The sequence below is a fragment of the Triticum aestivum genome, chromosome 2D (genome assembly GCF_018294505.1).
Source record: "Triticum aestivum cultivar Chinese Spring chromosome 2D, IWGSC CS RefSeq v2.1, whole genome shotgun sequence".
NCBI classification, from domain to species: Eukaryota; Viridiplantae; Streptophyta; class Magnoliopsida; order Poales; family Poaceae; genus Triticum; species Triticum aestivum.
This window is the reverse complement of record NC_057799.1, coordinates 353,105,306-353,129,721: the sequence shown is the minus strand read 5'-3', so window position 1 is coordinate 353,129,721 and position 24,416 is coordinate 353,105,306. Positions and strand designations below refer to the sequence as shown.

The 24,416-nt window shown below is 45.0% G+C and overlaps 1 protein-coding gene across 2 annotated transcripts; it reads right to left on the bottom strand.

The window, feature by feature from the left end:
- Positions 1–16,633: 16,633 nt before the first annotated feature.
- On the bottom strand, positions 16,634–20,366 carry LOC123053115 (ankyrin repeat and SAM domain-containing protein 6). 2 transcript variants are annotated; one of them, XM_044476516.1, is made up of 6 exons: positions 20,082–20,366; positions 19,093–19,154; positions 18,733–19,004; positions 17,555–17,629; positions 17,424–17,486; positions 16,634–17,057 (listed from the first exon to the last, which is right to left on the bottom strand). In XM_044476516.1, the coding sequence occupies exons 1-6, from the start codon at positions 20,204–20,206 to the stop codon at positions 17,013–17,015; spliced, it is 642 nt and encodes a 213-aa protein (XP_044332451.1). In that variant the 5' UTR covers positions 20,207–20,366; the 3' UTR covers positions 16,634–17,012. The 2 variants fall into 2 exon arrangements, with proteins under 2 accessions (XP_044332451.1, XP_044332452.1); XM_044476517.1 differs by having other exon boundaries at positions 18,733–18,998.
- Positions 20,367–24,416: the final 4,050 nt, after the last annotated feature.

Sequence of the window (24,416 nt, the reverse complement as noted above, 5' to 3'; positions counted from 1 at the left end):
GCTGAACCAGCGAAACCAAAAACGAAACAACGGTCAGCAAACAAGAGAGATCCAAACAAAAACGCCGGCGATAAAAGAGGAAGAGGGGAGATTCTTCTAGTACTGCCGAAGCGGAACACGGGGAGAGGTTGCGGCGGCGCTGGTTATATATATAGGGCGCCTGAGAGGTTCTCGCGCTAGGGTTTTCTGACGACTCCTCCCGTTGGCGTGAATGGGCCTGCTACCCAGGGAGCTCGGTTTTTTGTAGCCTCAACCCAACCATGCGACCTAGGCCCAGGAAGAGGCCATGTATTCGTATTACCGGGACGGGACCTCATTTTTGTTTTTTGTTTTTTGCTTTTTGTTTTTGTTCTTATTATTACTTTTTTTCTTCAAGTTTATTTCAATTTAACAGAAAGTGTTCAGATATTTAAGAGAAGTTTATGTTCTCAAAGTTTGTTCACAAATTCAAAAAATATTCATGTTTCAATTACGGTTCAGGGATATAAAAAAACATAATTTCAAAAAATGTTCCTGCCTTTCAGAAAAAATAACAAATTTAAAATGTTTGGGGGTTTGCTGTTTCAGAATTCAGAAAAAATTGCATCGGCTATCTGTGCATCGCCCCGCCAATGTGCCGCAAAGATCGACTGATAGGAGCTCCCGGAAGATTGTTCATTTAATCCTCGCTGCATCACTCTGTTCAATCCTTTCCACCATAAACACTACTCCCTCCGATCCAAATTAATTCACGCAATTTTAGTATAAATTTGCGAGCATTGACCACACCTCTGACGGGCATGAGCCCCTGCTGTAGCTGCTAGGCAGGCAATGCTCGCAAAGGTGGACTGGGCGATGGGTGTTATACGCGGAGGTCGATTGGGCGGGTGGGACTGGGCGATGTGTGTTGTACACGGAGGTCTATGGATGAAAGTGGTTAGGATAATTTCCTTCTAAACCGTTTTTAGAACAAAGAAGGGTATTCGCCAGGGGATCCTCTATCGCCGTACTTGTTTCTTATTCGTGCAGATGCGTTATCAAGCCTATTATTGTTTCAAGAGGAAATTGGTGGCATGGATGAGATCAGGGTGTGCAGAAATGCATCATCGGTATCACACCTTTTTGTTCGCTAATGATTCCCTGGTTCTCATGAAGGCAGATATGACTAATGCAACTTCTCTACGCCAAGCTCTTGATACGTATTGCAAAAATTGGGGCCAAATGATGAGTGTAGCAAAGTGTTTTTTCAGCCCCAATACGGATGCAACAATGAGAACTGATATTTGTGGATGCCTCAATATTAAGACCCAAACTCTATCAGATAAATACTACCTTGGTTCACCAGCTCTAGTTGGAGCAGGCAGGAGTGACTCTTTTAATCATTTTGTTGAAAGAGTTTCTTCACGAACATGTTGTTGGAATAAGAAGCAGTTATCCATAGAAGGACATGAGATTCTATAAAAGTCAATTGCGCAGTCAATCCCTGTTTGCAATGTCGGTATTTAAAACTTCTAAAGGAGTGTGCAAAGGAATCACAGATGCAGTCGCAAGATTTAGATTGGGGGATGATGAAAATCAAAGAGAATGCATTGATGGGCTTATAGAAATTACGTTTTCCCAAAAAAGATGGAGGGATGGCTTTCGCGGCCTCCACTCCTTCAACTTAGCAATGTTTGCAAAGCAATGGTGGCGCCTACTTGATGATCCAGAGTCCTTATGTGCCACGGTTCTTCATGCAAAATACTACCCCACCCAAGACTTCTTATCTGCGAGACTGAAAAAGGGCGCCTTGTTCACTTGGCAGAGCATACATGCCGGCATTAAAACATTTAAACAAGGACATATTTGGAGAATTAGGAACGAAGAGAAAGTGAATATCTGGGATGACCACTGGGTTCCCTTGATCCCGTCAAGGAAAGTCGTTACCCCTAGAGCAGGTGTCTTGATTACAAAGGTTAATGAGCTCATAGACCCTACTACTAAAAGTTGGGATGAAGAACTTCTCCGTGATATTTTTAGCCCAATAGATGTTAACCGTATTCTCCAAATTCCGTTAAGCTATAGCTCCTTTGGTGACTTTGTAGCTTGGCATGGTACACAATCAGGACACTTATCTGTTAAAACGACATACGATTTGGAGTGGAAACATCAATTTCAGTATACTGGAATATCGCAATTTGTGCCATCCTCAGAGAACCCAATATGATCGATTCTATGGAAAATACAAATTCCGGGCAAGGGAAAAAATTGCTAGAGTGCGCTACATGGGATCCTACAACTTAAGCTACACTCGCTAATAGACATGTTGGTAGTATTGGCCAATGGCCAATCTATGCGCAAGGAGTTGAGGATGTCAATCACCTGCTATTTCAGTGTAGCCGTGCTGTGAAGTTGTGGCGATTACTCGGACTTTCGGAGCTGATCTCACAGACGGCGTCGGTTGACAGATCGGGTTCAGCAGTATTAGAGCACTTGCTATGTTTGCCTGACAGAAATATGCCTAATTTACCTTCTGTTGTCTCAAGGAGGGCATTGATGTAACATGTGGTGGCTAAGGAGACAACAGACTCACTAGAATCAGGGTCCCCCAAGTAATAGAAGCTCTTTAGCTATACGTGCAATATGGCAAAAACTTTCAATTCGGGAGGAATAAAACGAGCTGGGTTAACATGAAAGAAACAAACAGGTGGTTCAGTTAAAGTGAACGTGGATGTATCGTTCCATACTGAGGAGAATAGAGGCGCCACTGGAGCAAAAAAAATTTGACGGGTAATACCTTTATTTCTCATATAATAGCAAGATCGTGTACAATGAAGTGAGACATAAAGTCAGGTATGGAGCCTTCCCAATACTCAGTTGAACTATTACAGAGTGAATGTTTTGCAATACTATCAGCAACACCATTAGCCTCCCAGAAGCAGTGAGCCACATCAAATTATGCTAGATCTTCTCCAATTGTTTTACCTTCTGCTACAACTGCTGCATCCGGACCCAAGTAATCATCCTGGTCATAGGCTTCAATAGCATTTAGACTGTCGGACTCAATTATCACCGAGTTACACCCAAGTTTAGCTGCAAGGTACAGCCCATTCCTGATCGCTACGATTTCAGCTGTTTCCGCACTTTGCACATGCGATACGAACCATGACGCTGCACCTATGAACTCACCCCGGTCATCTCTGCAAACTGCTCCGGTAGCTCCCTTCATATTTTCCACACAGAAAGATGCATCAACGTTAATCTTTACCCTGCCTCTCTGTGGTTTCTTCCACATGTGATCTCGGTGCTGATGCGGTCGGTTAGGGCTGGCTGCTCGCACAAAGTTTGTTGCTAGTACTCTGATAGACATTGCAGTGCACTCTGGTGGCCTAATAATCTCCCCCTTCACAAACTGTCGCCGTTGCCACCAAATATACCAACTCGCCACTGCCACTAATTCTGCCATGGGAATCTCCCCAACCAGTTCGTGGCGTCTCATGAGAATATCCATGGTTATCTCTCCCGACCGATCCTCCATGACTGCCCGTTGTATGTCTTCTCTCAACCCTAGATTCGACCAAACATCCAAAGCTCGCTTGCATGTAAACAAACAATGCTGTGAGTCTTCGTATCCAATTCTGCAGCTAGGGCATTGAGGGTTTGTTGGGACATGCCTCCCTGCTAGTGTTCCTAGGCACGGCAGAACCCCACGTAGCACTTTCCACACAAAGTGTTTAATCTTCCCTGGCAAGCTGAGTTCCCATACTTTCCTCCACGAGTCGCAGTCCTGAAAACCACCCGGTCCACCATGTTGGTTCCAATTGTTCCCAAATTGATGATCAAACTCGACATGGTATGCCGACCTGACAGAGAACGTGCCCGACCGAGTGTGCTGCCACGCAACAAAATCGTCCATCACCTCAACCCGAAGGGGTATTTGCAAGATTCTGTGGACATCTACTGGTGATAGAACAGATCGTAATATGTCCTCATCCCACTGACCAGAGATCGGATCAATCAAGTCCTCAACTTTATCTACCATAGCTTGTCCTCGTGGTGTAATAACCTTTCGGTTTTTGTTGGAATCCACGGATCATCCCAGATGTCAATATGCGAGCCAGTTCCCACTCTCTAGATATGTCCCCTTTTATAAGTTTGAATTCCCGAAACAATACTCTGCCACGTGAAGGATGATCCTTTCTTTGGACCCGCATTAAGAATTTTTCCATCTGGATAGTACTTTGCACTAATAACTCTTGCACACAAAGAGTCTGGATTCTGGAGAAGTCGCCAACACTGTTTTGCTAATAAAGCAAGATTAAAACTGTGAAGGTCTCTAAACTCCAATCCTCCATTCTTCTTCGGGTTGCACATTTTCCACCATGCAAACCAATGCATTTTCTTTTTCTCTTCACTATCTCCCCACCAAAACCCTGCAATCTCATCAGATATCAGTTTGCAGATCCCCTTAGGCAATTTAAAGACAAACATGGCATATGAGGGGATTGCTTGAGCTACTGCTTTTATCAAGATTTCTTTTCCTTGTACTGACAGTACCTTCTCCTTCCAGCCTTTTAATAGTTGGCAAATTCTGTCAACTATGTGCTGAAAGCAGTCACTTCTATCGACACCCACAATAGTTGGAAGACCAAGATATTTGTCTGACAATGCCTCTGTTAAAATATCAAGTGTCCTACACACATCTTCCCTGATATTGACATTTGTATTAGGACTAAAAAATATGCTTGATTTTGGAGTACTTACAAGTTGTCCCGAGCTAGCACAATAAGAGTCCAACACTCTTTTCAGGGTATTTGCATTCTGAATATTTGATCTCATGAGGATCAAGGAGTCGTCTGCAAAAAGAAGATGGGAAATTGATGGGGCGTTTCTGCAAACACGGACCCCATCCAGCCCTCCAATTTCTTCCTCATGAGCCAAATAGCTGGATAAACCTTCTGAACATAACAAAAAGAGATATGGGGACAAGGGTCCCCCTGTCTAAGCCCCCTTGTGGGTGAGAATTCATCTGTTTCAGTGCCATTAAAACGAACTCTATAGCTTACTGATGACACACATTCTATAATCAGCTCCACCCAAAGTGGATGAAAACCAATTTTTAACATCATCTTCTCCAAAAAGCTCCACTCCACACGATCATATGCTTTGACCATATCCAACTTCACTGCAGAGTACCCATTTGAGTCGTGAGTCTTCTTTATCGCATGGAAACATTCATAGGCTACCAACACATTCTGTTATCGATCTCCCTAGAACAAACGCACTCTGTGTTGGCGAGATAACCTCTGGTAGAATTTCCTTGAGCCTGTTAGCTAGCATTTTGGATATTATTTTATAGATCACATTGCATAAGCTAATAGGCCTATACTGAGTAATTACCTCTGGACTTTCAACTTTTGGTATTAGAACAACATTAGTTTGATTCCATCGATCCGGTATTTTCCTATTATTAATCGCTGCCAAAACCTCATCTGTTAACTCCTCCCCAAGGATATGCCAAAACCTCTTAAAGAACACTGCATGAAGCCCATCCGGCCCCGGTGCCTTTAAATCACCGATCTGGAATAGAGCTTTCCGGACGTCCTCCTGAGAGTATGGCGCCATGAGAAACCTGTTCATATTTGTTGTCACGCGAGGTTTAACTGTCCGCAAAAGAGCTTGATCACACTCAACAGCATCCGAAGTAAACAAGTTACCAAAGTACTCAGAAATTAGGTGGTTGAGGTTATCATTCCCCTCCACCCATTCATTGTTATTATTTCTCAATTTCTTTATCAGATTTCTTCTCTTTCTACCTGACGCAAACTTGTTGAAATATTGTGTGTTACGATCTCCCTTACGCAGCCATCGCACCCTGCCTCGCTGCGCCCAGAAAATTTCTTCTTGGTCAAGCAGATTTTCAATCAGAACTGAGAGGTCTTTCCTCTTTTCTCGACCCTCATCTGAAAATGGAGCTCGCATCAGAGTTTCCAGTTCCTCCTGTGCCTTCTTCAACCTGAGCCTAAGCCCCTTCAGGACCCGTCGGTCCCAAGCGTGGAGATCGCGGTGTACCTCATCCACTTTCTCCTTAATAGTAGGGCACAACCCTCTATGTACAACTTTCTGCCAAGCTGTTTTAACTATTTCCTCCACCGTTTCTTCCTCAAGCCATCTTGCTTCAAACCTTCTGCTATACTTAGGTTTTCTCTCTTCTACTCCCTTTAAGTACTCAGTATCCAAGAGAATGGGCCGATGATCAGATTTTCCCATCTCTAGATTACATAAACCAGCATGAGGATGCATGCTCATCCAGTCTGCATTTGAGACCGCGCGATCCAACCTCTCCTTTAGACCACCACGGAACCAGGTAAACTTGTCGCCAACATACCCCAAGTCCTCAAGCGCACAATCAGATAATGCATCTTGGAATGCTTGCGATCGTGCATGTTGCCTTGGGGCTCCACCATCCTTATCAGATGAGACTAAGATCTCATTGAAATCTCCAATTATAACCCAGGGTAGTCTGGACTGGTCATGCAAATCTCGTATGTGGCGATATGTACGTTCCTTGTTCTCCCAGCTTGGCTCTCCATAGATGCCAGTCAACCTCCAAATGTCCCCGCTGCTCTCATGAACATCAACATCAATGCCATCAAGTGTTGTAGTCCGGGAGTAGATCCTCACCTCCTTCTTCCAGACTAACAACAGACCACCAGTTCTCCCATCGGGACATGGTGCAACAATCCTTTCATCCATGCCTAGTTTCCTCATTAGTGTTTCTGCCTTTGCTTCATCCAGATGCGTTTCAGACAGAAAAAACGCATCCGGCACATGTTGTCTCTGGATCTCCAGAAGCGAACGAACAGTCGGGGCTCCGAGCAGGCCCCTGTTGGAAATATGCCCTAGAGGCAATAATAAATTGGTTATTATTATATTTCCTTGTTCATGATAATCGTTTATTATCCATGCTAGAATTGTATTGATAGGAAACTCAGATACATGTGTGGATACATAGACAACACCATGTCCCTAGTAAGCCTCTAGTTGACTAGCTCGTTGATCAATAGATGGTTACGGTTTCCTGACCATGGACATTGGATGTCGTTGATAACGGGATCACATCATTAGGAGAATGATGTGATGGACGAGACCCAATCCTAAGCCTAGCACAAGATCGTGTAGTTCGTTTGCTCAGAGCTTTTCTAATGTCAAGTATCATTTCCTTAGACCATGAGATTGTGCAACTCCCGGATACCGTAGGAATGCTTTGGGTGTACCAAACGTCACAACGTAACTGGGTGGCTATAAAGGTGCACTACAGGTATCTCCGAAAGTGTCTGTTGGGTTGGCACGAATCGAGACTGGGATTTGTCACTCCGTGTAAACGGAGAGGTATCTCTGGGCCCACTCGGTAGGACATCATCATAATGTGCACAATGTGACCAAGGAGTTGATCACGGGATGATGTGAGTTACGGAATGAGTAAAGAGACTTGCCGGTAACGAGATTGAACAAGGTATCGGGATACCGACGATCGAATCTCGGGCAAGTAACATACCGATAGACAAAGGGAATTGTGTACGGGATTGATTGTATCCCCGACATCGTGGTTCATCCGATGAGATCATCGTGGAACATGTGGGAGCCAACATGGGTATCCAGATCCCGCTGTTGGTTATTTACCGGAGAACGTCTCGGTCATTTCTGCATGGTTCCCGAACCCGTAGGGTCTACACACTTAAGGTTCGATGACGCTAGGGTTATAGGGAAAGTATGTACGTGGTTAACGAATGTTGTTCGGAGTCCCGGATGAGATCCCGGACGTCACGAGGAGTTCCGGAATGGTCCGGAGGTAAAGATTTATATATGGGAAGTCCTGTTTTGGTCACCGAAAAAGTTTCGGGTGATATCGGTAATGTACCGGGACCACCGGGAGGGTCCCGGGGGTCCACCAGGTGGGGCCACCGGCCCCAGAGGGCTGCGTGGGCCAAGTGTGGGAGGGGACCAGCCCCAGGTGGGCTGGTGCGCCCCCCCACAAGAGGCCCAGGGCGCAGGAAAGGGGGGAAGGGGGAAACCCTAGTCTCAGATGGGCCTAAGGCCCATCTAGTGGGGCGCCCCCCTCTCTCCACCCCTTGGCCACCCCCAAGCCCCATCTAGGGCTGGCCGCACCCCTTGGGGGGGGGAACCCTAGATGGGGGCGCAGCCCTCCCCCTCCCATATATATTGGGGTTTTGGGGCTGCCCAGGACATGAGAACGTCTCTCTTTCGGCGCAGCCCTACCCCTCTCCCTCCTCCTTCTCTCCCGCGGTGCTTGTCGAAGCCCTGCGGGATTGCCACGCTCCTCCACCACCACCACGCCGTCGTGCTGCTGCTGGACGGAGTCTTCCTCAACCTCTCCCTCTCTCCTTGCTGGATCAAGGCGTGGGAGACGTCACCGGGCTGCACGTGTGTTGAACGCGGAGGCACCGTTCTTCGGTGCTTAGATCGGAATCAACCGCGATCTGAATCGCTACGAGTACGACTCCTTCATCCGCGTTCTTGCAACGCTTCCGCATCGCGATCTACAATGGTATGTAGATGCACTCCCCTTCCCTCGTTGCTAGATTACTCCATAGATTGATCTTGGTGATGCATAGAAAATTTTGAATTTCTGCTACGTTCCCCAACAGTAGCATCATGAGCCAGGTTTATGCATAGTTTCTATGAACGAGTAGAACACAAAGAAGTTGTGGGCATAGATGTTGCCAATTCTTCTTGCCGCTACTAGTCTTATCTTGTTTCGGCGGCATTGTGGGATGAAGCGGCCCGGACCGACCTTACACGTACGCTTACGTGAGACAGGTTCCACCGACTGACATGCACTAGTTGCATAAGGTGGCTAGCGGGTGTCTGTCTCTCCCACTTTAGTCGGAACGGATTCGATGAAAAGGGTCCTTATGAAGGGTAAATAGAAATTGGCATATCACGTTGTGGTTTTACGTAGGTAAGAAACGTTCTTGCTAGAAACCTATACAAGCCACGTAAAAACTTGCAACAACAATTAGAGGACGTCTAACTTGTTTTTGCAGCATGTGCTATGTGATGTGATATGGCCAGAAGATATGATGAATGATATATGTGATGTATGAGATTGATCATTTCTTGTAATAGGGATCACGACTTGCATGTCGATGAGTATGACAACCGACAGGAGCCATAGGAGTTGTCTTTATTTTTTGTATGACCTGCGTGTCATTGAATAACGCCATGTAAATTACTTTACTTTATTGCTAAGCGCGTTAGCCATAGAAGTAGAAGTAATCGTTGGCATGACAACTTCATGAAGACACAATGATGGAGATCATGGTGTCATGCCGGTGACAAAGATGATCATGGTGCCCCGAAGATGGAGATCAAAGGAGCAAAATGATATTGGCCATATCATGTCACTATTTGATTGCATGTGATGTTTATCAAGTTTACATCTTATTTGCTTAGAACGACGGTAGCATAAATAAGATGATCCCTCACTAAAAATTTCAAGAGACGTGTTCCCCCTAACTGTGCACCGTTGCGAAGGTCCGTTGTTTCGAAGCACCACGTGATGATCGGGTGTCATAGATTCTAACGTTCGAATACAACGGGTGTTGACGAGCCTAGCATGTACAGACATGGCCTCGGAACACATGCAAAACACTTAGGTTGACTTGACAAGCCTAGCATGTACATACATGGCCTCGGAACACAAGAGACCGAAAGGTCGAGCATGAGTCGTATAGAAGATACGATCAACATGGAGATGTTCACCGATGATGACTAGTCCGTCTCACGTGATGATCGGACACGGCCTAGTTTGACTCGGATCATGTATCACTTAGATGACTAGAGGGATGTCTATCTGAGTGGGAGTTCAATAATCAGATGAACTTCATTATCATGAACATAGTCAAAAGGTCTTTACAAATTATGTCATTGCGCTTTAGTTCTACTGGTTAAGATATGTTCCTAGAGAAAATTTAGTTGAAAGTTGGTAGTAGCAATTATGCGGACTGGGTCCGTAAATTGAGGATTGTCCTCATTGCTGCACAGAAGGCTTATGTCCTTAATGCACCGCTCGGTGTGCTGAACCTCAGCGTCGTCTGTAGATGTTGCGAAACATCTGACATACACGTTTTGATGACTACGTGATAGTTCAGTGCGTAATGCTAACGGTTTAGAATTGTGGCACCAAAGACAGTTTTTGAAACGTTGCAGAACATATGAGATGTTCCGAAGACTGAAATTGGGATTTCGGACTGTGCCCACGTCAAGAGGTATGTGACCTCTGACAAGTTTCTTAAGCCTGCAGACTAAGGGAGAAAAGCTCAATCGTTGAGCATGTGCTCAGATTGTCTGAGTGCCACAATCGCTTCAATCGAGTGGGAGTTAATCTTCCAGATGAGATAGTGATGGTTCTCCATAATCACTGCCACCAAGCTAGTAGAGCTTCGTGATGAACTATAACATATCAGGGATAGTTATGATGATCCTTGAGCTATTCGCGATGTTTGACACCGCGAGAGTAGAAATCAAGAAGGAGCATCAATTGTTGATGGTTAGTAAAACCACTAGTTTAAGAAGGGCAAGGGCAAAAGGGATACTTCATAACAACAAGTCATTTGCTGCTCTAGTGAAGAATCCCAAGGTTGAACCCAAACCCGAGACTAAGTGCTTCTGTAATGAGAGGAACGGTCACTGAAGCAGTACTATCCTAGATACTTGGTAGATGAGAAGGCAGGCAAAGGTCGACAGAAGTATATTGGATATACATTATATGAATGTGTACTTTACTAGTACTCCTAGCAGCACCAGGGTATTAGATACCGGTTCGGTTGCTAAGTGTTAGTAACTCGAAATAAAAGCTGCGGAATAAACGGAGACTAGCTAAAGGTGAGATGACGATATGTGTTGGAAGTGTTTCCAAGGTTGATGTGATCAAGCATCGCATGCTCCCTCTACCATCGAGATTTGGTGTTTGCGTTGAGCATGATTGGATTATGTTTATCGCAATACGGTTATTCGTTTAAGGAGAATAATGGTTACTCTGTTTATTTGAATAATACCTTCAATGGTCTTGCACCTAAAATGAATCTCGATCGTAGTGATACACATGTTCGTGCCAAAAGATATAAAATAGTAATGATAGTTCCACATACTTGTGGCACTGCCATTTGAGTCATATTGGTATAGAACGCATGAAGAAGCTCCATGTAGATGGATCTTTGGACTCACTCGTTTTTTGAAAAGATTGAGACATGCGAACCATGTCTATTGGTATATATGCATGAAGAAACTCCATGCAGATGGATCGTTTGGACTCACTTGATTTTGAATCACTTGAGACATGCAAATCATACCACATGGGCAAGATGACTGTAAGGCCTCGTTTTCAGTAAGATGGAACAAGAGAGCAACTTATTGGAAGTAATACATTTTGATGTATGCAGTCCAATGAGTGCTGAGGCATGCAGTGGATATCGTTATGTTCTTACTTCACAGATGGTTTGAGTAGATGCTGAGTGTATTTACTTGATGAAACACAAGTCTGAATTATTGAAAGGTTCAAGTAATTTCAGAGTGAAGTTGAAGATCGTCGTGACAAGAGGATAAAATGTCTGTGATATGATCATAGAGATGAGTATCTGAGTTACGAGTTTGGCACACAATTAAGACATTGTGGAAAGTGTTTCACAATTAATACCGCCTGGAACACCATAGTGTGATGGTGTGTCCGGACATCATAGCTGCACCCTATTGGATATGGTGCATACCATGATGTCTCTTATCGAATTACCACTATCGTTTATGGGTTAGGCATTAGAGACAACCACATTCACTTTAAAAGGGGCACCACGCAATTCCGTTGAGACGACACCGTTTAGAAACCTAAGTTGTCGTTTCTTAAAAGTTTGGGGTTGCGATGCTTATGTGAAAAAGTTTCAGGCTGATAAGCTCGAACCCAAAGCGGATAAATGCATCTTCATAGAATACCCAAAACAGTTGGGTATACCTCCTATTTCAGATCTGGAAGCAAAAGTAATTGCTTATAGAAACGAGTCCTTTCTCGAGGAAAAGTTTCTCTCGAAAGAATTGAGTGGGAGGATGGTGGAGACTTGATGAGGTTTTTGAACCATAACTTCAAATAGTGTGTAGCAGGGGACAGGAAGTTGTTCCTGTGGCACCTACACCAATTGAAGTGGAAGCTTATGATAGTGATCATGAAACTTCGGATCAAGTCACTACCAAACCTTGTAGGACGACGAGGATGCGTGCTACTTCAGAGTGGTACGTGATCCTGTCTTGAAAGTCATGTTGTTAGACAACAATGAACCTACGAGCTATGGAGAAGCGATGGTGGGCCCATATTCCGACAAATGGTTAGAAGCCATGAAATCCGAGATAAATGGATCTTTGAGAAGAAGACGGACGTGGACGGTAATGTTACCGTCTATGAAGCTCGACTTGTGGCAAAGAGTATTTCCACAAGTTCAAGGAGTTGACTACAATGAGATTTTCTCATCCGTAGCGATGCTTAAGTCCGTCGGAATCATGTTAGCATTAGCTGCATTTATGAAATCTGGCAGATGGATGTCAAAACAAGTTTCCTTACCAGTTTTCGTAAGGAAAGGTTGTATGTGATACAATCAGAAAGGTTTTGTCGATCCTAAGGATGCTAAAAGGTATGCTAGCTCCAGCGATCCTTCCATGGACTAGAGCAAGCATCTCGGAGTCAGAATATACGCTTTGATGGAGTGATCAAAGTTTTTGGGTTTATACAAAGTTTGTTAGAAACTTGTATTTACAATAAAGTGAGTGGGAGCGCTACAACATTTCTGATAAGTATATGTGAATGACATATTGTTGATCCGAAATGATGTGAAATTTCTGGAAAGCATAAAGGGTTGTTTGAAAGGAGTTTTTCAAAGGAAGACCTGGATAAAGCTGCTTACATATTGGGCATCAAGATCTATAGAGATAGATCAAAACGCCTGATGATACTTTCAAAGAACGCACACCTTGACATGATTTTGAAAGAGTTCAAAATAGATCAGCAAAGAAGGAGTTCTTGGCTGTGTTACAAGGTGTGAGTATTGAGTAAGACTCAAGACCTGACCACAGCTGAAGAGAGAGAAAGGACGAAGGTCGTCCCCTATGCTTTAGACGTAGGCTCTACAGTATGCTATGCTGTGTACCGCACATGAAGTGTGCCTTGCCATGAGTTGGTCAAGGGGTATAATAGTGATCCGGGAATGGATCACATGACAGCGGTCGAACTTATCCTTAGTACCTAGTGGACTAAGGAATTTTCTCGATTATGGAGGTGAAAGGGAGTTCGTCGTAAAGGGTTACGTCGATGCGAACTTTGACACTAATCCGGATGACTCTGAGTAGTAAACCGGATTCGTATAGTAGAGCAATTATTTGAAATGGCTCCAAATAGCGCGTGGTAGCATCCACAAGATGACATAGATATTCGTAAAGCACACACGGATCTGAAAGGTTCAGACCCGTTGACTAATAACCTCTCTCACAAGCATAACATGATCAAACCAGAACTCATTGAGTGTTAATCACATGGTGATGTGAACTAGATTGTTGACTCTAGTAAACTCTTGGATGTTGGTCACATGGTGATGTGACCCGTGAGTGTTAATCACATGGTGATGTGAACTAGATTATTGACTCTAGTGCAAGTGGGAGACTGTTGGAAATATGCCCTAGAGGCAATAATAAATTGGTTATTATTATATTTCCTTGTTCATGATAATCGTTTATTATCCATGCTAGAATTGTATTGATAGGAAACTCAGATACATGTGTGGATACATAGACAACACCATGTCCCTAGTAAGCCTCTAGTTGACTAGCTCGTTGATCAATAGATGGTTACGATTTCCTGACCATGGACATTGGATGTCGTTGATAACGGGATCACATCATTAGGAGAATGATGTGATGGACGAGACCCAATCCTAAGCCTAGCACAAGATCGTGTAGTTCGTTTGCTCAGAGCTTTTCTAATGTCAAGTATCATTTCCTTAGACCATGAGATTGTGCAACTCCCGAATACCGTAGGAATGCTTTGGGTGTACCAAACGTCACAACGTAACTGGGTGGCTATAAAGGTGCACTACAGGTATCTCCGAAAGTGTCTGTTGGGTTGGCACGAATCGAGACTGGGATTTGTCACTCCGTGTAAACGGAGAGGTATCTCTGGGCCCACTCGGTAGGACATCATCATAATGTGCACAATGTGACCAAGGAGTTGATCACGGGATGATGTGAGTTACGGAACGAGTAAATAGACTTGCCGGTAACGAGATTGAACAAGGTATCGGGATACCGACGATCGAATCTCGGGCAAGTAACATACTGATAGACAAAGGGAATTGTGTACGGGATTGATTGAATCCCCGACATCGTGGTTCATCCGATGAGATCATCGTGGAACATGTGGGAGCCAACATGGGTATCCAGATCCCGCTGTTGGTTATTGACCGGAGAACGTCTCGGTCATGTCTGCATGGTTCCCGAACCCGTAGGGTCTACACACTTAAGGTTCGATGACGCTAGGGTTATAGGGAAAGTATGTACGTGGTTACCGAATATTGTTCGGAGTCCCGGATGAGATCCCGGACGTCACGAGGAGTTCTGGAATGGTCCGGAGGTAAAGATTTATATATGGGAAGTCCTGTTTTGGTCACCGGAAAAGTTTCGGGTGATATCGGTAATGTACCGGGACCACCGGGAGGGTCCCGGGGGTCCACCAGGTGGGGCCACCGGCCCCAGAGGGCTGCGTGGGCCAAGTGTGGGAGGGGACCAGCCCCAGGTGGGCTGGTGCGCCCCCCCACAAGAGGCCCAGGGCGCAGGAAAGGGGGGAAAGGGGGAAACCCTAGTCTCAGATGGCCTAAGGCCCATCTAGTGGGGCGCCCCCCTCTCTCCACCCCTTGGCCGCCCCCCAAGCCCCATCTAGGGCTGGCCGCACCCCTTGGGGGGGGGGAACCCTAGATGGGGGCGCAGCCCTCCCCCTCCCCTATATATATTGGGGTTTTGGGGCTGCCCAGGACATGAGAACGTCTCTCTTTCGGCGCAACCCTACCCCTCTCCCTCCTTCTTCTCTCCCGCGGTGCTTGGCGAAGCCCTGCGGGATTGCCACGCTCCTCCACCACCACCACGCCGTCGTGCTGCTGCTGGACGGAGTCTTCCTCAACCTCTCCCTCTCTCCTTGCTGGATCAAGGCGTGGGAGACGTCACCGGGCTGCACGTGTGTTGAACGCGGAGGCACCGTTCTTCGGTGCTTAGATCGGAATCAACCGCGATCTGAATCGCTACGAGTGCGACTCCTTCATCCGCGTTCTTGCAACGCTTCCGCATCGCGATCTACAATGGTATGTAGATGCACTCCCCTTCCCCTTGTTGCTAGATTACTCCATAGATTGATCTTGGTGATGCGTAGAAAATTTTAAATTTCTGCTACGTTCCCCAACAGCCCCGACAGTTCCAACTTATTAGTTTCGTTGTTGACGGGCGATCTTCACAGCAATAGACCTGGCCTAGGGCAGATCACAAACCTCACGAATCAGCAGCCAAAAATCTGCATGTCGTACTTCAGCAACCTCAGACGAAGAAGCCGCAAACAAATCTACTCCTAGGTTCTTGTGGAAGGCCATCGAGGAAACCTGCAGTAGAAACAGAGAACCAGCCGCAGCAACGTAGGATCGCCGCACTGGGACAAAACTGCCGGCTCAGCGCCGCCGCCGGGGAGGCGGCCTGCGTTGGCCAGCAAAACCCTAGTCGCCTGGGCGTCCGCCTCTCTCCTAGAAAAAACGTTTTTGGCGCCACTGGAGCAATTGTAAGAGATGATCATGGAGTATTTCTGGAGCGTCATGTTCCCCTATACCTTACATTAGTGATGCATACTCGGCTAAAGTATTGGCGATGTACCAAGGACTGGTGCTTGCAAATGACATGGGCTATCACTCAATCCAGATTGAGTTAGACTCAACAAAGGTCACCAACGCATGCGCAGGACAGGATAGGATATGGAGCGAAACATCGGCTATCTACGCAGACTGTTTTTATCCAGACTGGTATGGTAGGATCTATAGAATTTATGCATTGTTTTCGTGAAACTAATGAGGCATCCCACTCGGTAGCAAAATTTGCTTATGATAGAAATTCTTCTTGTAAGCGGGTCAATGAACCCCCAAATTTTCTGGTGAATGCCATTGCATACGATGTAACTATACCAATTCAATAAAGCAGCCATGATGGCATTCCCTAAAAATAAGATTGAACGAACAATCATCCAGGAGCTCCTATCTGCCTATCTTTGCGGCAGATTGGCAGGGCAACGCACAGACAACGACCACCCTGGGATGAAGCAGACCGCATATCCGCTACCACCCACAAAGCAAAAATTACACTAATCTTCATTACTTTAATAATCATGTTGGTTTAACTTTTTGCTTCGCACACATGTGGACTCTGTCCGCTTGCATCCCTAGATCACCATGAGACAAGACTGTGAGCCGAGGCTGCTTAATTTTCTGAGATTAATTAATTTCAACACCTTGTTTCTTTCTGTATGATCAACCTCTCTTGTAAATAGATTCCTAACATGTCAGCTCAAAAGAAAAACATTCCGAACAAGGGCTGAGCATGAAAACAGATGAAATTTAAAACCTTTACACTGAGCAACGCAACACTGAAATACTAATTGAAGAATCTCAACTCTATGACTCTAGTAGTGCCAGTTTCCAATGAAAAAAAGGCGTAATAATAGTATACAGCGAGAACATCACCGCAGCTTCAACAGCACGGATACCTCATCAGTTAATCAGCTGGTCTGGCCAGGAAAGCATGCAGACCAGATAAGCAACAGCAGTCTAATAATCTTACAGCAACATGCCATTACAAGAGACACCGCATTGTTGTACCTGTACCACTGCTTTCCAAGATATGCCAAATTTGCAGATGAGCAAAAACCTACCACATCTCCCTGCTTTTCTACATTGTACTCCAGGGACATTGCCCTACGCTCTGGATTCCAAGGCAAGGGTAATCTTCTTCCTAGGACCCTGAAAGAACATGCACCTTAAGCTTGACCTTTGCGACTCGAGGCAAAGTATACGCATGCACAAATAAGAATGCAGACTTACAAAAGAGTTACTTTACATTCAATTTGGCATTAACGTACGTGCCATATCCCCGGACAAAAAATAAAGTGCAGGCAGTAGTTCTGTAAAGCAGGTTCAGTCCAGTTCCTCAGCAAAATGATGCATTCTAACTACGTACTTATGTGTCCTTGTTTAACAGTTGAGTCTACAGTTTATGCAAAATATAGCCAAACCATACTGAAATTACTCTTTAGATGAAGGATGTGAGAAGCCAAGAAATGCCAATTTTTGCAAAATTAAAGATCCGGCATGATGTGATGCTCTTACCATCGGGATGCCCAACGCCTTGAGATCGCTTTCAGTCATGTGACGTAGGGCCGCCATGTCAACCTGCAAAACAACAATTGTCAACTAAACAGACGAAAAAACAATGTAATGATTTAGGTAAATAGTCAAACCTCCTCCGCCTGGAAGGTAATAGAATACTTCTCAAGTCCTAGTGATTTCAGAAAACTGTCGAGTGGACTTTCAGCCTACAAGCAGTCCCAAAAGAAAAGATGTTAGATCAGAAAGCAAAACAAGCCAGAAAGTATATTTAAGAAAATGGTATATCACACATCCCCCAAAATAAGCAAGCTTACTAACGAGCTACATCATGTACATTTAAAGTTTTATATAACGTGTTCCACATTGAACTCTCTAGTCTTAACCTACATACAACACCACCAGAATTGAAGCAAACTAGAGACGTGGTAATAGTTAATTCTGCACATTCCCAAGCCAAAGATGAGTAATTTCAATATATGTCGCCAAGGGACAACTAGAGGAGATAAACCTGTTCTGAAAGGTACCTACATTCATCAACCCATTATTGGTTAACTAGGGCAGAGGTTTTGAACAGAACGATTCAACAGACCCTCATCACGAGTTCTTCATACTGAAATGTAGCATGACCACTTGACAGATAATAGAGCTAATGTGACTGTTGCTTTCTTGGAAGTATGACAAAGTGTAAAGCACCATTATCCCTTCATTAAAAGCTTGTATTATGGAAACCAGACTATATACGCACAAGTTCAGGCACACATTCGCCTATAGCAAATCCTGCTACCAGGAGGTACCAAACTTCCATGGGGTCCAGCTATAGAAGTACCTATGCTTACATGACAGTGGCTAATGGGATTTCTCAAAATTCTATCAAGGTCGGCATAAGTGATCCAAGGGAAATGCTGAATATGCACAACATGTTATCCTAGTAACCTTTGTAGGAAGAAAGCTGTTCTTTGGAAATGAAATGCTAATGAGAGAGTTTTTAAAATAAAACACACACATAAACTCAATAAATAAAGGCTCAAAACTATGTAATGTAGACAAATATATCACCAGGATCAAGTGTTAATGATACTCTGTACGGAACAGAAAAACATAGCAAGCTAAGCAAAAATAGTGTCACAACATTATCCAAAAGAGTTACTAAAAATTTCATGCTGGGCATCATTTAGAAAGATCAGTTCCAGCCATTGATCTTCCAAGCTATTCATCAACCACCAAATAAAGCCTAGCGTCAAATGACAAATTCTGGCACATGTGGAAAGCAAGAAACTGGGAAACTGTGTATCACCAACAGAATTCATACCTTTGGCTGAGAAGTCTTCTTGGATGTTGATGGTTTTGATACTTTCTTACTTAGGCGTACAGGCCTTCCATCAACATTTTCACGCCTTGTGACTTTCACAACCTCTGACACCGGTTTCCTCTTTTGAGGATCAACATTTGATGGTTGTGCGTGCATTGTTCCAGATAACATCTCACGTAGATCACGTACCTCGGAACCCTTTTGGCCAGCAAACCCTTGCTGAGAGCTTTTCCTCTGAAGCTTGAATCGCAAATCCCGTGGATCAACTGATCCTTAAGTGCAGACAGATATTGTTAAATGGGGCCAAAATAAAAGGTAGCTTGCCTTACTTCATTTAAGATACATCAACAAATAGATTACTTGAAGCTGATTCATCATCCCGGTAAAGATCATGCTTCCATTTATCATCAGTTTGTCGTTGCCTACAGATGGTATACGTCAAGAAATCAATACGCGTGAAATTAGCTAGTCTAGTGAAGTGGGGAAACATGAACAGTACATTGCTCGCAAGAACTATAGATCCCTTAATAACTTATTAAACCATGCGTGCTAGCAAAGAGCATTGATCTTTCTTTTACAAGCAGGCTTAAATACATCAAGGCTCGTGTCAGCAAGCTTTACAAAGTATGAGTTTATACATGAGGATAGAAGTGAACCAACATGTTATCCACCCTCGATACTTTCAGACTAAAAAGCAGGACTATTTTGTTTAGAAATAACAAACTATCTATTAAAAAATCAATAGCAATGCATTGGTGATTGATTCTGCAACAGTTCATACCTCAGTTACGTAAGTTACTGCTAGATTGAGTAAAACACTGTGTCCAAGGTTACATCACTAGCTTCTAGCTCCCACAAGCGTTATCAACTAGTATTATCCAAGCTCATTCCATAGTCCATACCATGATACTCAACATATGAAATCACAAATCCTCAGGTAAAATAGTAAAGCAAGCGCTTGACCAAAACAAAAAGGATTATTCAGAAACCTACGCTGCAATTCCCATGTTATGCTGCATAATAATGACATAGCGTCCAACAGACCAATTCATGATATTTGCCATGCTGAATCATTGAATCTGACACCAGAATTTCCATCAATCAGACAAACAACACACATCACGCGGCTCAAAGCTCGTCCTTACTCTCCAGAACCTCAATTCTAACATGAACGAAGGCATGGAATCTAGGGGCGCCGCCCTCAGCCCGAGCAACCTAAAACAAGGCCCTAATTTCCACCATCCCTAAGCACATGGGAGCGCACAGAGCGAGAAGCCCCAAGCTAAGGTCACAGAGGGAGCCGTGTCAACGATATGGAAGGAGCAGGTGGGAGCGGAGCTTAAGCTGACCTCTTGGACAGCGCGTTACGAGCCCGGCCGGCGGCGTCCGCGCCGCCGCGGTCGGGGGCGAGGTCGGCGTCAAGGCGGTCATGGATGGAGCGCTTGCGGCCGGTGGAGATCTGGTCCGCATACATCTCTGTCCCTGTTCCTACGTACGAGGGGAGGGTGGTTGGTCTAGGGTTTCGACTTTCGAGCCGACACGAGATGAGGGAGGGAAGAGAGGAGGAGACGGTGGCGAGGCGGAGGAGATGAGCGAACGGAGGAAAATGGCAGGTGGGGCTGGGATGCGGGCCCCAGCTGTCTGTACACGATTTATTGGAGAACGAGGGCTTTCTGAGACTTGGGAATATAATACAAAGTTTTTTTTAGAAAAGGCCATCATGGCTAGCTTTATATTAAACTCAAATAGTAATTATATCGTCCAACATCTTGGAGACCAACCAAATTGGAGGTTCATCAGTCCAAGTGTTACAAAATTTATTACAAAAAGCATAATTAGCTAGCACATGCGCTACTTAGTTCGCAGAGCGAACACAATGTTTGAACGTAACCTTCCCGATCAATGAAGACACGTCCACGCATTTTGCGAAAATTACTGTTGCAACATTCCTCCAGAGTGTCTGTCCCGAACAGTATTCGATCACAATAGATGAATCTGATTCAGCTTCAACCCGGTTGAACCCAAGTGAATTAGCAAATATGAGGACGTCCCTCATTGCCAACGCTTCAGATGTGACAACATCAAGCGCATTTGGAATATATTTACATTGGGCTGCCAAAAAATTACCTTTTTCATCTATGATTATTGCCGCCGAGACTCCAGCCCCTTCCTCTACAAAGAAAGAAGCATCAACATTTAACTTAACAAACTTTGGATTGGGCTTAACCCAATTTTGCCCTCTCGTTTCGATGTTCCTTGAGTTTGCTTGATGGAAATTTTTTGTAATACCTAGGACAGACATGGGCCACCTCACCGGCGGTGGTGGTGTTCCCTCGTGAGTATGTTGTCGTTGGATCCACCACAGATACCAACTCCCAACTGCTAGGATTTGCTTGATGTCCAGGTTGGGTTTCAAGTCTAGCAATCTCTCCTCCGCTAAAAACAAGTATTCCAAGACCACCAATCCTGATCAGTCAATATCTGTTGCGTTTTCAACAATCTCCAGTATACCCAGGCCCCTCCAAAGTTCTCTAGCAGATATACATTCAAACAGAAGATGCTTAATATCCTCAGGAGCTCCATGGCATATCGGACAGGAGTCATCCGATCCAACATGCCTATTCATGAGTATGGATTTTAGAGGGATGATTCCGTGCAGGGCCCACCAGCAAAAATCGATACTTTACGTGGAATATTTAGTTTCCAAAGCTTACTCCAGACCTCCGGATTTCGTGATCCAGTTGGACTAGCAGGTTTGTTTTCATGCGCTCTAAAAGTTTGAATCCATTGAATTTTGTATGTTGATCAGACTGAGAATGTTCCTTTTCTTTCTGGGTGCCATGCAATAAAGTCATCAAAAGCATTCAACGCGATCGGGATTTGCATGATTCTCCTCACGTCCACAGGATTCATAATAGATCTAATTAGCTCTTCGTCCCATGTTCCTGAAATTGGGTTAATTAATTCATTGACATGAGTTAGGACCGAGTGACCTCTAGCTGAAATCACTTTTTTTGTCTGCACTGTCTAGGATCCAAGGATCTGACCATATATTCACTTTTTCCCATTCCAATTCTCCAAACGTATCCCAACTTGAAGGTTTCCAAACCTTTCATGATACTTTGCCAGGTAAACGATGAGCCACTCTTTAATGTAGCTTGGAGTTGTTGGGAATCGTTGCATGGAAAACAAAAAAAAATTCTATGCACACACAATGATATATCCATGGAGATGCATAGCAACGAGGGGGATGGTGTATCTATGTACCCTCGTAGACCATAAGCGGAAGCGTTTCACAACGCGGTTGATGTAGTCAAACTTCTTCGCGCTTCAACCGATCAAGTACCAAACGCACGACACCTCCGCGTTCTGCACACGTTCAGCTCGGTGACATTCCTCGCCTTCTTGATCCAGCAAGACGTCGATGTAGTAGATGAGTTCCGTCAGCACGACGGCGTGGTGACGGTGATGGTGAAGTGATCTCTGCAGGGCTTCGCCTAAGCACTACGAAAATATAACCGGGGGTGTAAACGGTGAAGGGGGGGCGCCGCACATGGCTAACAATTGATCTATTGTCTGCTAGGCGCCCCCTTCCCACATATATATAGGTGGGAGGGAGGGAGGAGAAGGGAGACGCCCAAGTAGGAGGAATCCTACTTGGAGTCTCTCCCAAGCCGCGCCCCCTCCTGCCTTATATAGGTGCGGGGGAAAGGCAGGGGAGGGTGGCGCCCCCCTTTTTCCTTTCTCCCATGAGAGGGAAAGGCAGGAGGGGCTAGCCCTCCCTCCTTTCCTTCCCTTAGGGCCTGCTATCCAAAGAAGGGGCGCACCAGGGGCTGGTTTGTCCCTCCCTTGGCCCATTAGGCCCATAACACCTACTGGGGGTGTCCGGAACCCCTTCCGGTGACCCGATGGCTATCTGGTGCATCCCGAAACCCTTTCGGTGTCCGAATACCATCGTCCTATATATCGATCTTTACCTCTCAACCATTTTGAGACTCCTCACCATGTCCGTGATCTCATCCGGTACTCCGAGCAACATTCGGTCACCAAATCATATAACTCACATAACACTATATCGTCAACGAACGTTAAGCATGCGGACCCTACGGGTTCGAGAACTATGTAGACATGCTACCTCTTGAGCACTGCGTTGGTTTTCCCTTGAAGAGGAAAGGGTGGTGCAGTAAAGTAGCGTAAGTATTTCCCTCGGTTTTTGAGAACCAAGGTATCAATCCAGTAGGAGACCACGCGCGAGTCCCACGCACCTACACAAACAAATAAGAACCTTGCGGCCAACGCGATAAAGGGGTTGTCAATCCCTTCACGGTCACTTACGAGAGTGAGATCTGATAGATATGATAAGATAATATTTTTGGTATTTTTATGATAAAGAGTAAAAGTAAAGATTGCAAAAATAAACAGTGCCAGAAATAACTAAGTGTTGGAAGATTAATATGATGGAAAATAGACCCGGGGGCCATAGGTTTCACTAGTGGCTTCTCTCAATATAGCATAAGTATTACGGTGGGTAAACGAATTATTGTCGATCAATTGATAGAATTGAGCATAGTTATGAGAATATCTAGGTATGATCATGTATATAGGCATCACGTCCGTGACAAGTAGACCGAAACGATTCTGCATTTACTACTATTACTCCACACATCAACCGCTATCTAGCATGCATCTAGAGTATTAAGTTCATAAGAACAAAGTAATGCTTTAAGTAAGATGACATGATGTAGAGGGATAAACTCATGCAATATGATATAAACCCCATCTTTTTATCCTCGATGGCAACAATACAATACTGTTGTTTCCCTTTCTGTCACTGGGATCGAGCACCGGAAGATTGAACCCAAAGCTAAGCACTTCTCCCATTGCAAGAAAGATCAATCTAGTAGGCCAAACCAAACTTGTTGAGGATATAACTATTAGAATCACCCGCCCAGGAGGGGCCGGGTTACTCATAATGATCATCACGTGAAGCCCAGTACCAAGCTTGACGATGGAGGTTCAATAATGGGCTTAAGACCCGGAGGCAGCTTAAGGCCCGTAGTAATAAACCGCCGCTATGGCAAGACTTGTAGTGTAAGACAAGAATAGTTAAGAGTCCGAGCCGGACACTGTTATAAGCCGGCTGGGACTCTAAGAGCCGCTGGGCATCAACCTCTCTATATAAAGGGACGACCCGGCGGTGGTTCAGGACAAGTAAGATCAGATCGATAGCCAGGCAGAGCGGTTTAGCTCCTGGTCATCGAAACCCTAAGTAATACCACCTCAACTGGACGTAGGCTTTTACCTTCACCGTAAGGGGCCGAACCAGTATAATCCTCGTGTCCTTTGTCCTGTTTAACCCCTTTAAGCTTCCTAGCTGCAATGGCTCCACGACTAAGTCCTTGCACGAGGACATCTGCCGTGACAATTCCACGACAGTTGGCGCCCACCGTGGGGCCAGCGCACGGTGGATTTGAGTTCTTGAAGGGCAGCTTCGAAGGGCTCAAGGGATACGCTGTGGGCCGGATGACCAAGAGTCGTCGCGGCAAGCTCTACATCGACGATGCAAACTGGGGCCCTGACGCCGGCTCAATCGAGTACGGGTACCGGGTCCCCTTCGACGGAATCCATGTCTTCATTGGCAAGATTGGTGAGCCGGGCCTTGAGCCAGACCTCTACGCCGATCT

Bases quoted from the DNA above. Each gene is read 5' to 3' on its own strand.
- LOC123053115 (XM_044476516.1), bottom strand. From the start codon at position 20,206: ATGTATGCGGACCAGATCTCCACCGGCCGCAAGCGCTCCATCCATGAC. The intron at 19,155-20,081 runs GTCAGCTTAAGC...TACCATCTGTAG, and splicing joins CGTAACGCGCTGTCCAAGAG to GCAACGACAAACTGATGATA. The intron at 19,005-19,092 runs GTAATCTATTTG...TCTGCACTTAAG, and splicing joins GGATGATGAATCAGCTTCAA to GATCAGTTGATCCACGGGAT.